This window comes from Ambystoma mexicanum, chromosome 9 (assembly GCF_040938575.1).
Source record: "Ambystoma mexicanum isolate Mex_15411 chromosome 9, UKY_AmexF1_1, whole genome shotgun sequence".
NCBI lineage: Eukaryota > Metazoa > Chordata > Amphibia > Caudata > Ambystomatidae > Ambystoma > Ambystoma mexicanum.
The window spans coordinates 265309583-265326972 of NC_090931.1; the positions used below are offsets into that span (position 1 = coordinate 265309583).

Here is a 17390-nt window from a genome sequence, read left to right on the forward strand (position 1 = left end):
ATGAGGAATCTTGGCAAAGGATATGGGGGGAGAGGCCACAAAGTTTCTAGATGCTCTGCGGTGAAGGAGTGTGCCCTCAATTTGCTTTCAATGGTATTTCTCACCGCAGAAACTTCATGCTATTAATCCTGTTTATCCAGACACCTGCTGGCACGGATGTGGGGCAAAGGGGGACTTAGGCCATCTGTGGTGGAATTGCCCAGTCATCCAGGCTTTCTGGCTAGAGGTCAGATCTAAGATCAAGGACATTTGTGGAACTCTCCTCCCCATGGATCCGTTGACAATGATATTGGGAGCTACTCCGGATGACGGTACATATCCGCAGTCGGGTCCCAGAGCGGAACTGATATCTCACCTGCTCATGGCAGCCCGGCTAACCCGTGCCAGGTTCTGGAAAGATCCTGAAGGCCCGCATATCGCATATTGGTGGGTTAAGATATGGGACTTGTTGGGCTTGGAATAATTAACAGCCATATTGGAAAGAAAGACGGGTAAGTTCTTAAGAATATGGGGACCTTTCTTAGAACATGTTGCTGAGAGAGAGCATATGTTTTTTTCAACCCCAACCCCGCTTGATTAAATACCTTCCGAGACCATAAGGGACTTCTAACACGGACACTGTGGTATATCCGGGAGGGGCCCTGAGTTGAGAGGGAGCTTCCAGTGCCTGAAGCTGAGTTTATCATCAGCTGGGGATTTTTATGGAACAGTTACATTTTTTTTTTCTCCCCTCTAGTTTGTCCTTTACCTATAAGAGTTCGGCTTGAGATTAATCTCTCCTATTAGACATCAGTTACTGATGAATTAGATGATCTGATGAATTTAAACAGTTGAAAATGAAATATAGTTGGGTTGGCTAATATTGATTGTTCTTAATGCTTTTCTATATGAATGTAATAGATGATTTCATGATTATACGGTATTTCAATAAAAAAAATATTTTGTCCAAAAAAAACTTTATCACTCTGCTTTTCTCCTGAAACAATCCCGTCATTGGTTTGCTGATTCGGAATTGTCCGACACTCCCACATGGTGCACTTTGGAGAAAAATTTAATCCACCCATATGAAGTCACAGACCTTATTTACATATTTAAACATGTTATTTCCGATCCCATTAAGGCCTCCATCCCAGCTCTAAAAGTATTTTTCGAAGGGATTGTGTCCTCCGACGTATTCCTTATCTTAGATAGAAATCCTTCAGCTTTGCTGGCCTCGGAAAATTTTTTCGCCAGAGGGCGCTGCGCGTCGATGATCGCCGAGTCGATGACCCTCGACGGCCTCCGTGCCGACGTCGACGTCATCCTGCCTATAAAGGCCACGCGCAGCGTCCGTTGCTCAGTTCCGTTTTTCCGCGCTTCGTTGTGCCTCGGAACACCGTTGCTCAGTTCTCGTCAAGATAACGTATATAATAACTACTATTTACCTCGATATCGATGGCATCCTCCTCCGACCCGACGACCCCTCGGTCCGGTTTCAAAAAGTGCCGAGACTGCGGGAAGAAAATGTCGTTGACGGACCCTCACAGGGTCTGTTTGTGGTGTCTGGGAATCACGCACCAGAGTTCGGAGTGTGAGGAATGCCTTTCCATGACGGCGAAAGCCTTGAAGGAGCGTAGGGGGAAGCTCGAGAGAGGTAGGTCAACTTTAACTTCCTCGAAAGCTTCTTCGGTAGAGTCGAGACGTTCGTCTCCTCACCATAAAAAACACTCTCGATCTAGATCACGAAGTGGCTCCCACCACTCGTCGACATCGAGACACTCGAAGAAGAGACGTAGGAGATCCCCTTCGTCATCTTCGTCGAGTTCTCCTGAGAGAGTTCATTGCCCCACAAAACGCAGCTCGCAAGCTGAGTGGGAGGAATTCAGGAAAAAGATGCTAAGCGTCTTCGAGAAAGCGGCCTCGTCCCCCTCGAAGACAGCTGAGGGTGATACCCCGGGTAAAAAACCCAAAAAATCTAAACGCCGCGAGTCGCAGTACCCGGCGGAAAAGTCAACCCGAAAGCGCCTCGAGCCATCGGGAGATAAAGCATCATCGACGCCATCGTCGAAAACTCCTTCGAAACAGAGGTCGGCGCCATCGACGCCGTTGTCGAAGGATTCATCGGCGCATCAGTCGATCGAGTCGACGCCGACGTCGACGCCGATATCGACGCCGGTGAAGGAAAGAACCACGGCTACTCCACAGCCAACGGTTAGACAAAAGACCTCCGACTCGACGCCGAGAACGTCGACGTCGTTCTCGAGCAAGACTCCGATCCTTTCGAGTTCTTCGAGGCCTAGTACACATTTCTCGACGCTTTTCACGGCGCCTTCGAGTACTTTCACGTCGGTGTCGACGACATCGACGTTTTCAAGGCCTGTGATGATGGCTCCTTCTGCATTGGAAATGGGGTTTATACCATTCCAAAAACCAATGTATCCCCCTTTAACCTCGATTTTTGAGGAAAGGGAGGATTCAGACCAAGATATTGATTTACAGAGGACCACATCACCAGAGCCAGAGACTTTCGCCTCTGAGGAAGGAAGATTAAAAAATCTTCAGGATGCACTTCAGGAAGCTAGTGGCTTGGACACTTCTCCTGAAGCAGAATTTATCAAACCAGACCCAGGAGAACATGCGGAGACTCCATATAGAGCTCTGATGTCTAGAATCATAGAATTTATGGGTTGGTCTGCACCTTCTCCTGCCTTTCAGCAGGATGACCTCACTGACATACTGGACAAGGGCCCACAGGAGGATCCTGTGGTTCCATTTCACTCTGCTCTACAGAGAAGGATTTTGACAAACTGGGAAACGCCAGAAATTATCCCGGCAGTAAATAAAAAACTGTCAACAAAATACAGGGTGGCTAGTTCTGACCCTGAATATTTGTCAAAACACCCTACTCCTGAGAGCTTGGTTGTACAGGCTGCAACCTCATCAGGCAGCACATCTGCATACCCCACTGCTCCGCAGGATAGGGATGACAAAAAGTATGATGCCATGGCTAAGAAGGTTTTTTCTGCCTGTAGCATGGCGTTAAAGTCTATTAACGCGACCTGTACGCTCGCTAGGTTCAGCCACACCCTTTGGGAGTGCGCTTCATCAGCGGCTGACTGCCTCCAAGAAGGAGAGGAAAGGGACGCATTTTTAAACATCATCAGGGATGGTAAAGATGCGATGTGCGAGACCCTACAAACTGGCCTAGATTCTGCTGACAGTATCAGCAGGGCCATGGCGGCAAGTACCACAATCCGCAGGCATGCGTGGTTGAGGAAGTCTGGTTTTGCCTCTGACGTGCAGACCAGGCTTTTGAATATGCCCTTTGACGGTTCTACCCTCTTTGGAAAGAAGGCGGATGACAGTTTGGAGAAACTGCAAACGTCCAAGGCAGCAGCCAAGTCATTGGGAGCTGCTATCCGTCAGAATACCTTTCGTCCTTCGGGATCATCGTGGAGAGGACGGTCCTTTCGTTACTATTCCTCATATGGAAGGGGCAGGGGACGACCGGCTCAAAGAGGCCAAGGAAGATTTACCCGTGGTGGACGGGGTAGGGGAAAGAAAGCCGCACCCGCAGGAGCAGGAGCCACTTTACCTTCGGCAACTGCATCAGCCGCTTCAAAACCACTCTGAGGTCTCCCCTCACAGAACACCAGTAGGGGGCAGGTTAACTCACCATCTGACGGAATGGCAGGCTATTACGTCAGATGCTTGGGCTCTGGAGACAGTGGCCCAAGGTTACTGCCTGCCCTTCCTACATATCCCTCAGAGTCATCCACCGGGGAACAACCCTTTGAAGCTTCCAGATCCGCTCCTCTTGCAGGAGGTTTTAGACCTGCTAGAGAAAGGTGCCATAGAACTGGTACCTGTAGCGGAAAGGAACAAGGGTTGGTACTCCCCCTACTTCATAATACCGAAGAAGGACGGAGGACTGAGACCCATCTTAGACTTACGGGAATTGAACAAATTCCTCCGAAAGGACAAGTTCAAGATGGTGACTCTCTCTCAGATCCTTCAGGCCCTCCAGCTTCAGGACTGGTTGGTATCTCTAGACCTCCAGGACGCTTATTTCCATGTGCCGATCCATCCCAGGCACAGGAGATACCTGAGGTTCGCAATTGGCAGCTCTCATTATCAATTTCGAGTTCTGCCATTTGGGCTAACCTCCGCCCCGAGGGTCTTTACCAAGCTAATGTCGGTTGTGGCTGCAAGTCTAAGGAGGGAAGGGATTCATGTCTACCCTTACCTAGACGATTGGTTGATCAGAGCTGTATCTTCGGAACAGGCTCAGAGACAACTAGATTATGTTTGCCACTTCCTTCACAAGCTGGGCTTCTCCCTCAATTTAAAGAAGTCACAGATGATACCATCACAGAGACTCCAATTCATTGGAGCAGTCCTGGACACTTCCCTGGGAAAAGCCTTGCCACCAGAGGTGAGGGCTCGAGATATTCTGCAGATGGTCATCAGATTTCAGAATGCCCAATATCTCCCAGCCTACGACTTTCTGAGGTTGCTAGGCCTCATGGCATCCTGCATATTCCTCGTGCCGGAGGCTCGCCTGAGAATGAGATCCCTCCAGTGGGCACTGAGAACTCAGTGGTCACAGTTCTCAGGAAGGATGACAGATCTCCTTCGGATCCCGGTCAAAGTAGCCCGAGACCTTCAGTGGTGGGCCTGTCGGGAGAACATCCTGAAAGGAGAAATGTTTTGGCAACCATGGCCGGAGATAACAGTAGTCACGGATGCCTCACTCACGGGGTGGGGAGCTCACGCCAACGACTTGACCATCAGCGGTCGTTGGTCTCCATCGGAGTCCAGACTACATATCAACCTGTTGGAGCTGAGAGCCATCAGACTAGCGCTGAAGGCTTTTCTGCCGTCTGTACGGGGAAGAAACGTCCTAATAATGACGGACAATACAGTGGCCATGCACTACCTCAACAAAAGAGGAGGCGTAGGCTCACTACCACTGTGCAGAGAGGCGATGCAGCTCTGGTTTTGGGCAATTCAGGAAGGAATCTCTCTATCGGCAATTCACCTAGCCGGAGAGAAGAACTTGACAGCGGACGCTCTGAGCAGGCAGAGCACAGTCTCTCACGAGTGGGAGATAGCTCAGGAAGTCCTTCAAGAGATCTTCGCCCTTTGGGGAACCCCTCAAGTGGATCTGTTCGCCACCAGTATCAACAGGAAGTGCGACAGATTTTGCTCAAGGGAATTTCCCCCGAGAGGAGCTCTAGGAGATGCGTTCGTAGTGGACTGGGAGTTCCCACTTCTGTACGCGTTCCCTCCGGTCCCTGTCATTCCTCAAATGATCAGGAGGTTGAGAAGGTTTCGGAAGACCATGATCCTAATTGCCCCGGATTGGGCCAGGAGAACGTGGTACCCGGACCTTCTAGACATGTCCATCTGCCCTCCAATTCGACTGCCATACAGAGAGGATCTTCTCTCGCAGAAGGAAGGTCAGGTTCTCCATCCAGCCATCAAGACCCTCAACCTTCACGCTTGGTGTCTGAAAGGTTGAGGTACAAGGATTGGGACCTTCCGGATGATGTTATGGAGGTGTTGCTTTCGGCCAGAAGGCCGGCAACTAAAACTCTATACCGCTGCCGTTGGAACAAATTTTGCAGCTGGTGCAGAGAAAAGAATATTGAACCCTTTTCTTGTGGTACACCTATGGTGTTGTCATTCTTACTTTACCTGGCTAATTCAGGCCTACAGGTTGGCACAATTAAGGGCTATCTCGCAGCGCTATCAATCTTTAAGCGCACTGCAGAGGAGCCTTCATACTTCAAAATTCCATTGGTAATACAATACCTAAAAGGATTAACTAATGTTTATCCCCCGAAACCTTTTCAAGTTCCCTTATGGGATTTAAACCTAATTTTAAACTTCCTAAAGGGTGCCCCTTTTGAACCACTACACTCTTGTTCATTGAAGCTTCTCACCCTCAAAACTGTTTTGCTAATAGCATTGACATCTGCTAGAAGGGTTAGCGAGTTGCAAGCCTTATCGTGTAAACCTCCACATACAATCTTTTACAAGGACAAAGTTGTTCTTCAGGTGAAGCCTAACTTCCTCCCGAAGGTAGTCTCGGAGTTTCACATCACTCAGAAGATTATATTACCTTCTTTCTACCCTCCTCCTCATCCGGGGAAGGAGGAAGAGAGACTGCACAGGCTGGACCCTAAGCGAGCCTTGAGCTTCTATATCAGCAGATTGGCTAAGATCAGACAAGCAGACCAACTCTTTGTAGGTTATGCAGGACATAAGTTGGGCCTTCCAATAACAAAACAAACCATCTCCAGATGGATTATTTTAGCCATTCTGGAGTGCTACAAATTGGCAGGAAAGGAGCCTCCTCAAAATCTAAGGGCTCATTCTACCAGGGGTATCGCAACATCCTCAGCCCTTCAAAGAGGGGTGCCAATTCGAGATATATGTGCGGCTGCCACATGGTCGTCCGCACATACATTTACCAAATTCTATAGCCTGGATTCCTCCTCTAGTCAAGAAACTAGATTCGGCAAGGCTGTGTTACACTCTGTCCATTCTGGAAGGGTAACATAACTTTTATTACTCCCGCCTCCAGTCACAATACCACTGCTATGGGAGTCTATCTAAGATAAGGAATACGTCGGAGGACACAATCCCTTCGAAGAACTAGTTACTCTTACCTTGTAACGTTCTTTCGATGGGATGTTCCTCCGACGTATTCCTTATCGACCCTCCCATCCATCCCCGCAGTATGACTTCCTGTGGGTTTGCAGCCTATGCTCCTTCAAGGTGATTAGTCTAATCCAAAAACATTACTGGGGACTACAAAACGGAACTGAGCAACGGACGCTGCGCGCGGCCTTTATAGGCAGGATGACGTCGACGTCGGCACGGAGGCCGTCGAGGGTCATCGACTCGGCGATCATCGACGCGCAGCGCCCTCTGGCGAAAAAATTTTCCGAGGCCAGCAAAGCTGAAGGATTTCTATCTAAGATAAGGAATACGTCGGAGGAACATCCCATCGAAAGAACGTTACAAGGTAAGAGTAACTAGTTCTTTTCCTCATACTTAAACTCCCAATAAGTGCCTTTCCCCATTATTATGGCATAATAAGAATATTGTGATTAATAAGACTTTATATCGTAAATCATGGCTTAAAAAAGGAATCGGATTTATTCAACATATTGTCCAAGCTTCCTCCTTTCTCTCATTTCAACAATTATCACTTCAATTCACCATCCCCAAAACTGATTATAACTGTTATAACAAACTAGTTAACTCCTGCTTATATGCACTTCTTAATTACTCCTATGAGAATCACCAGATGCTTTTAGACTTCTACAGTTTACCATGGCCAGCAATGTAAGAGCCTCAACTTTTTATAATATTCTTGCCTCAACATCAGAGATTTCATCCATATGGCTTAAGTGGGAAAATCAATTTGGATGCACCTTTAATGATCATACGTGGTCCCTTCTGTTTTCCAAAATCAAAAACATTTCAGTCTCAGCGAATATTACACATTATTTCTACTTTGTTCATAGAGCGTATATTACTCCTGTAAAACTTGCAAAATCTAAAAATGATGGTAATAGTAAATGCTGGTCTTGCAATTCAGCACTAGCCTCATATGAACACATGTTCTTTAACTGTCCATTTACTTTCAGGTTTTGGCAAGATATTTGGAAGTTCATCAAACTTATTTTTTCTGTAGATATCCCGTTGACTTTTTAAAATATCTTTTTAGGTAGCCAGGCTGTTATGACTATCTCACCTGAATCTAACAAACTGTATGATTTATTTATTGTTATTGCATTGAAATGTATCACAGCCAATTGGAAAGACTCTCGGTCTCTCTCTGCTAAAGGATGGTGGAATTCTATTTGGCATATTCAAAGAATGGAACTTGCTATTAACCTACAATCTATTGCTAAATACAATGCAAAATGTTTTTTTTTATTCGCTTCAACTGTTTCAATGTAACTACGCATGGCACATGAACCCTCTTACAGCCATATTATAATGGATATACTTATAGGTCTGTCTTGTATCGCAATTATAACTGTCATGTAAATCTTATGGATACATTGTCTCATATTACCCTCCGTTCCCTTCCCTTCCCCTCTCTCCTACCTATCTCTTGTATATTCTTTGTTTGTCTCCTTGTCTGTCTGCCCCCTCTTTTATTTCACTGACGCAGATCTTTGGTCACAATTTGTTACGTTTTTGCTTCTTTATGTATATGAATTCAACTGTTTACCGTACATATATTAGATGCTCAGTGTTCTGACTAATCTCACTTCAAGTCTTCTGTTACCCAAAAGTTACATGTTCAGACTGACTTCTGCATTGTGCTAATACGTGTACTGTTATAATTCTATAAATTTAATAAAAACTTATTAAAATAAAAAAAGAGAACGCTGCCGAGTGTACGTAACTGTATGAGTCTGGGATGAGCTGTCTTTCAACATCCATGCATTTACTGCCGGTTTAAGCCATTCTTAGTACATTGTCCTTTCATCTCTGACGACCAGTGAAGGGTTGCTGCCCTGTCATTCTCAAGAGTCCCTACTGTGTTTTCTTTTCTAAGGAAGCACCCTCTTCTCAGGACATCCTGGTATTTCTCACCGGTCAGGAAGAGATTGAAGCCATGGCGAAAACCTGCCGGGATGTTGTAAAACACCTTCCTGACGGCTGCCCACAGATGATAGTGATGCCACTGTATGCTTCACTCCCACACTCTCAGCAACTTCGTGTTTTCCAGAGTGCACCCAAGGTAATGCAGTGCTTTATTCCTACGTGTGTGTGTGTGTGTTGTGTGGGTGGGTGTGTGTGGGTGGAGGGCGGGGGCCATCCATTGGGGGTGGGGGCATGCAGCATCTTTGCTTTTTGTCTGAATACTAGCTGATTTTTGCAGAGTCCGGATTGTTATCCCCTGGGTGTCCAGCTGAGGTAGACTGTTTCTGCAGGTTCCCTTCTTCCAGTGCTTACCTTTAGTTTGCATTGAGGAAAACCTGCGTGGCTTCATCTCATCCTGTAACTGATTTGTCTCAAATATGGTGCTGAAGTTCTTTCAGAGGGACTTATCTAGCGTCTGCTGGGGCTGGGTACTGTCATCGTCATGCCTGTGGAGCAGAGCTGAAACTTGCCTTCCTTTTTCCCATAAGCGTGGCTGTGCCCTATTGACTTTGTCATGTTTTTTCCTTTCGGGAACTAGGAGAGTCCTAAGTATGTTCACAATGTGACTTTGGAGGTGGTACTCTGAACATTCTTTCTCATGCATCCCACCCGTAGGTCCAGTGAGTTCGAAGTCAAAAGACTGGAATTTTAGTCTGCAACTTTTTTTGTTATATGTATTCTTAAAGTTTTGTATTACACTCCTGCTTTAAGAATGCCACTGTACATTGCACCTGTTTTCATTTTTCTCTAGGAATGTAATTAATTTACGCAATTAGTGTAAATGGTAATCTATCTTTTGGTGGCCTCGTGTGTTCTTGTTTCAATTTGGGACTTAACATTACTTCCTTTGGGGCATTGGTTGGTGTCAATGCTTTCGCTTAAGTAACGATTGCCGGGCCAGTTTTCAAAGATTAACCGGGGTCGTGTCGGTATTTTGGATTAACTAGTGAGCAGACTTGTTGCTGCAGTGTTCAGCTGTGTTTGGTGACTTCGCAGCGAGCAAATCCTACATCAGCCGACAGTGAGTTAGTTTCCTGGCTCTCGAGGTGATGACACAGCATTGAAAGTGATTTCCGATTGTTTAGTTTTCCTCTGCACTCTGTGTTCTGCAAACTGTTAATTCACCCCTCCTTTGTTAGGCAGTCGTATTAAATTTAAATCGGAGAGTTTAACTGCATGACAATGGTTATCTTCGTTCTGGGGTTTTAATGCTGACTTGCTATCATGTTTAAAGACGCATTCACAACGGCAGACTTTCCCACTGGTACAGACTGACTCTTCTGAGGCATGCTGGGCTTCGTGGTACCTGATCACCTTTACCCATGGGTTTAAGGGCGGGTGAGTCCAAGGACTCAGTCCTTTTACACTCTGGAAGCATGGGTAGTTTATTTAATCAACCAGGATGCACAGCAGAAAAAGGGCCGTTTTCTGGATTTGTTCCCCCTCTTGCAGTTATCGGTTTCTTGCCAGGCAATGTTGTGGCATCTGGTGGTGCGCTGGCCTCTCACATTGAGACTCTGAGACCTCTTATTAGTGAACCCAAAAGCCCTGTGGGTAAGGAAACGCCTTTTAAATTCAGGCCATGGGCTGGAGAGCACTGGAAACGTACTCTAGGCAGATCTAGTCTGGTGCCAGAGGAATTAAAGGTGTTGGCTTTAATTGAATGAGGCGCAAACCTAGCTGCCAAGTGCTGCCAAGGAACGCAAATAGAAAAGGATTGTGCGCCCCACATGTGTATGAATATCCACTCGCTTGTATAAAAAACGAAACCTAGTTGCCTCCTCAGCAGAGGGAAACATGTATTCTTTGCCATTGTTCTCCTGCTCTGGCAAGCATTACTGGAGATAGTTACAATGTCTTGGCCACAAATGCCTGACGTATAGTAAAAAAGTTAGAAGAAAACTGTGGAGCACAGGAGCCTGCTCCCAAAATTATAGTAGTAGAAGGGGGATGTCCAGAAGAAAGCAACACCCAAAAAAAGACACCCTGACAAGTATACTAAACACACTGCAGAGTTCATGAAAACCAAGGAAGTTGTTGAAGTAGTAGTTGTTTCTTTAACAAACTGTGGCAAATCTATCCTGGAAGAAAGATACCCAGGATTACCGTTGGTGCTGTTTTTTTTTAGCTGAAGTTGGAAGGGTAAGCACTGTGCCAGTGTGATTTTGTTTTGGTGAACTTTTAAGTTCTTTTTGGAACTTCTAAGAAGTGGTTCACGACTTTTACTTTCCTTTTGGAACATTTGGGAGAAAGTGACTGAGTAATCCTGGGAAAAGGAACTACCCAGGACTGGTGAAGGTCATTCCAATGATTGGTTGTTGGTTATTGTTTTATTTATTTGTTTCTTTTATCTTGAATGCTTTTGTTGTTCAGTGCGAGTGCCTGTTTTGTTGATGCTAGGAGCTAATCCCTTAGAATAGGTAGGGAACTCCCTTATATGGTCGGTTTTGTGAGGTTTAATTTGCACTTTTTACTTTTAGTTATGTTTAATTTGGATAGAAACGCAAGCAGTTGTCTGAACCTTCACAATACATGATCCAAAGAAACACACACAATGGTTTATTATATATATATATATATATATGGGCTTGTGGGATCTGCTTAGATCACATGCTGTGCATAGGCCGACATCTAGTGGAAGCTGCAGAGTATTAGTTTGTTTTTCGAAACTCAAAAATGGGCGTCGACACAGGGCGTGCCAGTAATACTATCCCTAGTGTGACGTCCACTGTACCCATGATCCCTCACGCGTGTAGGACCCTCAAATTGTTTTTTTCCGCCATACTTGTCGGAAGCATCACGCGGATTTCCCAGCCTTTAGCCATAATTTTGCTAAATAATCTATATGTCCCCGTTTTCTTAATTACTCACGTCGAGTCATCTGAATCCAAAGCTCGACGCCGGGCCGGAGAAGAAAACTACCATCGAGCTACACGATGGACTTTGGGCCTCGGAAGGCCTCTGGCCTCTGGCCTCGGCCCTGTTGTAGGGAGAGTGGGGGGTGGTATGTACTCTTCACTCACATATATTTTCATATATATATTCCTACACACTAGCCCGCTGCCACAGGGTGCGTATGGAGGGTACCCCTTTCCAATTTTGCCCCAAGTGCAACCGCAAATACCCTTGGGTTGACAGACACACCACCTGTAATCTCTGCTTGCTGAGGGACCACCCCGAGGCGAATTGCAGAGCGTGTAGCCAGTTCAAGGCTAAGACTCTAAAGGACTGTTCAATCAAACGTTGGGCCCACCACGCCAGGCAACGAGAGGCCATGGAAGCGGAGGGCGCCTTCAGTGAGGGCAGCGACACCGTACAATCGGACGGCGAGGGCAACGTGGCGTCGAAAGACAGCCAAGCGCAAGTCCCCGACCTCGGAAGGTTGTCCGGCAGGGCAGCTATGGGGAAAACACCCGGCGACACGAGCGCTACCCACACAACTTCCACTAAACACTCGAAGCCCAACCGAGACTTGACGCGCACGTCGAGTTCTCGGAAAGTGGCACACAGAGAACGGTCCACCGAATCGGTGTCCTCTGGGCGTTCTAGATCAAGATGACACCAGGCAACCATCCACTGTTGCCAAGAGTGCCTCACTTACTAAAGTAATGGAGGTTCGATCGTCCGAACACGGAGCTGACCTCCATCCCCAGGCCGCACTCCAGGAGTCGGCGTCAGCAGACCGCTCGACGCCTGCGTCCGTGTCCCGACATACTCAATCTACGGAAAGGGACACTACCCCCGAATCTCGACGCCAGACGTCGAAAAGCTCAGAAAAGGTGAAAACCCCAGGGAAGCACTCTTCCACTCACAGGGAGGGGGGAAAACAGCAGAAGAAGCCTTCTCAGCCTTCTTCTACACCACAGATACCTAAAGACAGTTCTGAGTCCTCTGTTAAACATACTAAGACCCCTGCACAAGCCCATAGGTCCAGTCAGGATATTGCAGGGAAACTTCCCCCAAGAGAGGGTAATTCCTAGCTCAAAACAATGGTCCAGTGAGGACATAGACAGAGTTATGTCTAGATTATCATCCCTAGCAGACTTCTATGCCAAGAATCCAGAGCACTTCCTCTCTTATACCCCGGACGGGGCTAGGGACCTGTAACCCCCTGGTAAGAAACCTTGAGTTGAGGCACCAATGCAGTGTCGTTCTTCTGACCCTTTTTACGTACAGCCATACGTACAGCCATACACTCAGTATAATGAGGATCCACTATAGGATGAGGATCCAGAATTGGCAACGTTGGATAACCAAACTGGGGTGGACTACTATGGGGATGACCAGGACCAAGAGGAGGATGAAGATAACCCAGAAGTCTACAGAGTAGACTCCCCAGTAGACGAAGAACCTCCGGTTACCGACTCTCCAGTCGACAAGCAACATCTCCTAAATGAGGTTTTATCCAGAGCGGCAGAACACTTCCGCATAGATACTCGGGGAGCTCAGGAGGAAAGGGACTTCGCCGAGGAACTAGTGGCAGAAAAGAGACCCATTGCCCAGGCCATCCCTATTCTAAAATCCAATCAAAGGAGGATTGATACCTCCCTTCTCAATCCCAACCTCACCAGGGCAGTAAACCGCAGAATCGAGAAGTTGTTCAGGGCAGCCCAGTCAGACCCGCTGTATATAAGCGGGCAACCGAAACCGGGCTCCCTGGTAGTCACTAATACCCGAAAGAGGGCGGGGAACGCCCCTCATCGTCTGAGGCTCCCCCCGGCAAAGAGAGCAAAAAGATCTACGGGTTGGGAAGGAAGGTAGCCTGCACTTCCGCCAACCAGGCAAAGATTGCCAACTCCACCACTCTGCTGGCTAGTTACAACTGCCACCAGTGGGAAAAGGCTGCACTCATCCACTCTGCACCGGAACCTTTAAAGAGCCAGTTGGCACAGGTTGCGTCGCAGGGGAGGGCTGTGACCGGTTGCATCCTTAAGGCAACCTTTGATGCCGCGGATAACACCGGCAGGCTAATAGCAGAGAGGACTGTTATTAAGAGGCATGCTTGGTTAAGGCAGTCGGGGTTTAAACTCGATACACAAGCATCCCTAATAGACAAGCCGGTGGAGCCTGATATACTGTTTGGCAAGGTGGTAGAGGACGCATTAAAAAATGCCAAAAATGAGTATGAGACTCTAAAATCCCTGGGACAGTTGACCAACAAACCCCCTAATGAAAGAGGGAATGGCAATTTTCGTCGCCCACGCGGCCAAAATTCTCAGACTCCAACTATTCTCATGGGCAGGGCACACCATGGGGTAACAACCAGCAGTCTATCCAGAGTTACAACAGGGGTAACAAAAGGGGTTGTGGTAAGGGTAGAGGCAGCCCCAGCAGAGGTAGCACGCCTCCTGCAAAGCAGTGACGCCGAGATCAGGGTCCCTTCCCACGCATCTCCAGTAGGGGGACGCATTACCAACTTAACCCAAGCTTGGGAAGGGATCATATCAGACAGATGGGCAGTGTCCGCAAGATACTGCATAGAACTGCTCGGGCGTCCCCAAAACCACCCTCCGCGACAAAAGGTACATTCCTTAGACCACCAGAAGATCCTTCTCGAGGAGATCGTCCATCTTCTAGAAAAGGACGCGATCGAACTCGTCCTGGGCAAACAGGTGAACAAGGGTATTTATTCAACTTACTTCCTTGTGCAAAAAAAAAAAAATCATACAATGCGCCCAGTCTTAGACTTACGCCCTGCAACCCTGCAAACAAGTATGTCAAGCCCCAAAAATTTCACATGACTACTGTCCAAGAGGTCATAAAAAAGGGGGATTACATGGCAACACTGGACATGAAAGATGCCTATTTTCATATTTCCATGTTCCCAGCGCACAGAAGATTCTTGCTCTTCAAGGTGGACAGTCGGCACTACCAGTTCAAGCTGCTGCCCTTTGGTATAGCCTCGGCTCCAAGGGTATTCACCAAGGTTCTGACGGTGGTGGCGGCACACCTACGCAGGGAGGCAATCCCAGTGTACCCTTACCTGGACGACTGGCTCATCACGGGGGAGACCCCAGCAATTTTCAGTTCAAACATTCAAAGAACGATCGACCTCCTCTTCAAATTGGGTTTCTCCATGAACGAGAAAAAATCAAGCCTGGTGCCAAGCACCCCCAAACAGTTCCTAGGAGTTGTACTAAACACTCAAGAGGGGTTGGCCTTTCCATCAGAGGAAAGAATTCGGAACATACTACTGCAGATTCCTCAATATCAGTCCGGTCGCCAGATAACGGTGCGCAAAGCGATGCATTTGCTAGGCATCATGGCGTCCTGTATTTACCTGGTCCCCCCACGCGTGCCTGCGCATGCGTCCGATGCAAGAATGGTTGGCGAAACAGTGGTCTCAGGCAAGTGGTCAGTGGGACGATCTAGTGGTCATTTCCCCAACACTGGTACAACGTCTTCACTGGTGGACAAGAGAACCTGTCGAAGGGGAAAAACCTTTTACGATCCAGATGTTCAGGCTGTAGTCACTACAGACTCATCCCTATCAGGGTGGGGAGCACACCTCCTTCACTACACAGCTCAGGGTCTCTGGTCTCAGTCAGTGGCCAAGAATCATATCAATCTGCTAGAGCTTCTGGCAGTATTCAGAGCGCTTCGAGCGTTCGAGACCCACCTTTTAAACCTGTCAGTGCAGATCCTAACAGACAGCACAACTGCGATGTTCTACCTAAACAAGCAGTGAGGGACTCATTCGCCAAATCTGTCCAAGCTTGCCCAGAAAATTTGGATATGGGCACTCGGACGGAACATTTACCTGTCATCGCAACATGTTCCACGGGATCTCGATTCTCTAGCAGACGCCTTGATCAGAGATCCTCTCCCACAAGAACACGAGTGGTCTCTACACAGAGAAGTCATAGAAGACATCTTCTCACGGTGGGGTTTCCCCACTACAGACCTATTCGCCACAAGCGAAAACAATGTCCAGGATTTGCATCCAGGTTCCCACAGCCACACTCCAAGGGGAACGCCCTATGGATGGACTGGTCAGGGATGTTTGCCTACGCTTTTCCACCAACCCCTCTTATGAGGAAGGTGATCAACGAGATGCACAGGGAATCGACAACGCTCATCCTAGTTGCTCCCATGTGGGCGAGGCAACCGTGGTTCCCACACCTACGCAGACTAGCAGTGTGCAAACCAATCAGACTCCCGTGCTTGCACAACCTACTGTCCCAGCACCAAGGACAAACGGACAAACGGTACACCCCCAACCCAACTCAATGAACCTGGCAGCATGGCTCCTGAGATCATAGAGTTTGGACATCTCAATTTACCACAAAGATGTATGGATATCCTAAAGGAATCTAGGAAACCGAACACAAGGTACTGTTACTTTGATAAATGGAAAAGATTTGTTATCTGGTGCCAGAATAAGCAATTCAACCCAGTTGATTGTACTCCTTCCAATATTGTCACCTACATAATCCACCTGCTGGACGCAGGCCTTGTATTCAACTCACTGAAGCTACATCTGGCAGCGATATCTGCCTACACCACTTCTCACAGCAAGGTTTCGTGGTGGAAAGAACCAGTGGAGAAGGCCTTCATGGAAGGGGTAAAGAGACTCCACCCTCCCAATTTCTAGCCCAACTCCGGGTTGGGACCTTAATGTGGTGCTTGCTAAGCTCATGGGCCCACCATTTGAACCCATGCATAAAGCCAGTCTCAAACACCTGACCTATAAAACTGCCTTCTTAGTAGCCATTACATCCATAAGAAGGGTCAGTGAAATTCCGGCTCTGTCAGCGCGGGATCCTTTCTTTACTGTTCATAAGAATAAACTGGTTCTATGTACACACCCTAAGTTCTCACCTAAGTTTATTTCTAAATTCCACGTTAACTAGTCCATTGAGCTCCCGGCTTTCTTCCAAGAACCCAAGAGCTCTGCTGAGGTGTAACTACACACTCTAGATGTGCAAAGAGCGGTCCTCTACTATGTAGACAAGACCAGACCACTAAGAAAAACAGACCAACTGTTTGTCTCCATAGCTATAGGCAAAGAGGGAGATCGCGACTCTAAAGGTGCCATCCCTAAGTGGATTGTAAATTGTATCCAACTGTGTTACTCCCTTTCTGAAAGAACTTTGCCTTTTACGCCAAGAGCCCACTCTACAAGAGGCCACTCTGGCTTTCATTGCAAATGTACCCCTTGACACCATTTGCAAAGCCGCTACTTGGAGCTCTATTCACACTTTCAGCACGACTGCATTGACACTCATTCCAAGACAGATACCCAAGTGGGACAAGCGGTTCTAAGACATCTGTTTGCTCATGACCCTTCTCACATCCCACCTCCTTCTAATACTGCTCGCTAATCTATGCACAGCATGTGATCTAAGCAGATTCCACAAGCCTCAGAAGAGATGCATTACTCGCCGTAATCATATTTCTGATGCTTGTATCTGCTTAGATTCACATGCGACCCACCCTTCCTCCCCTCTGAGAGAAGGCGCATGGATGCTTGTAGTCTTATCTTCTTTCTGTCTGCTTGGATAATCTGTACTCGTGCTACTCCTCATGCTACCTCTTGTCAGAAAAAATACAATCCGAGGGTCCTACACGCGTGAGGCATCATGAGTACAGTGGACGTCACACTAGGGATAGTATTACTGGCACACGTTGTGTCGACGCCCATTTTTGAGTTTTGAAAAAAAAAATGTAATGCTCCGCAGCTTCCACTAGAAGTCGGCCTATGCACAGCATGTGAATCTCAGCAAATATAAGCA

General features: G+C 47.4%; 1 protein-coding gene across 1 annotated transcript in view; it reads left to right on the forward strand.

Annotated features, from left to right (window-relative positions):
• The window catches only part of DHX33 (DEAH-box helicase 33), a 474726-nt gene that overhangs the window by 214476 nt on the left and 242860 nt on the right, over positions 1-17390 (forward strand). The window contains exon 5 of the mRNA XM_069614599.1: positions 8567-8752. Within this exon, the coding sequence (XP_069470700.1) occupies positions 8567-8752 (186 nt within the window). The remainder of the gene's footprint in view (positions 1-8566; positions 8753-17390) is intronic.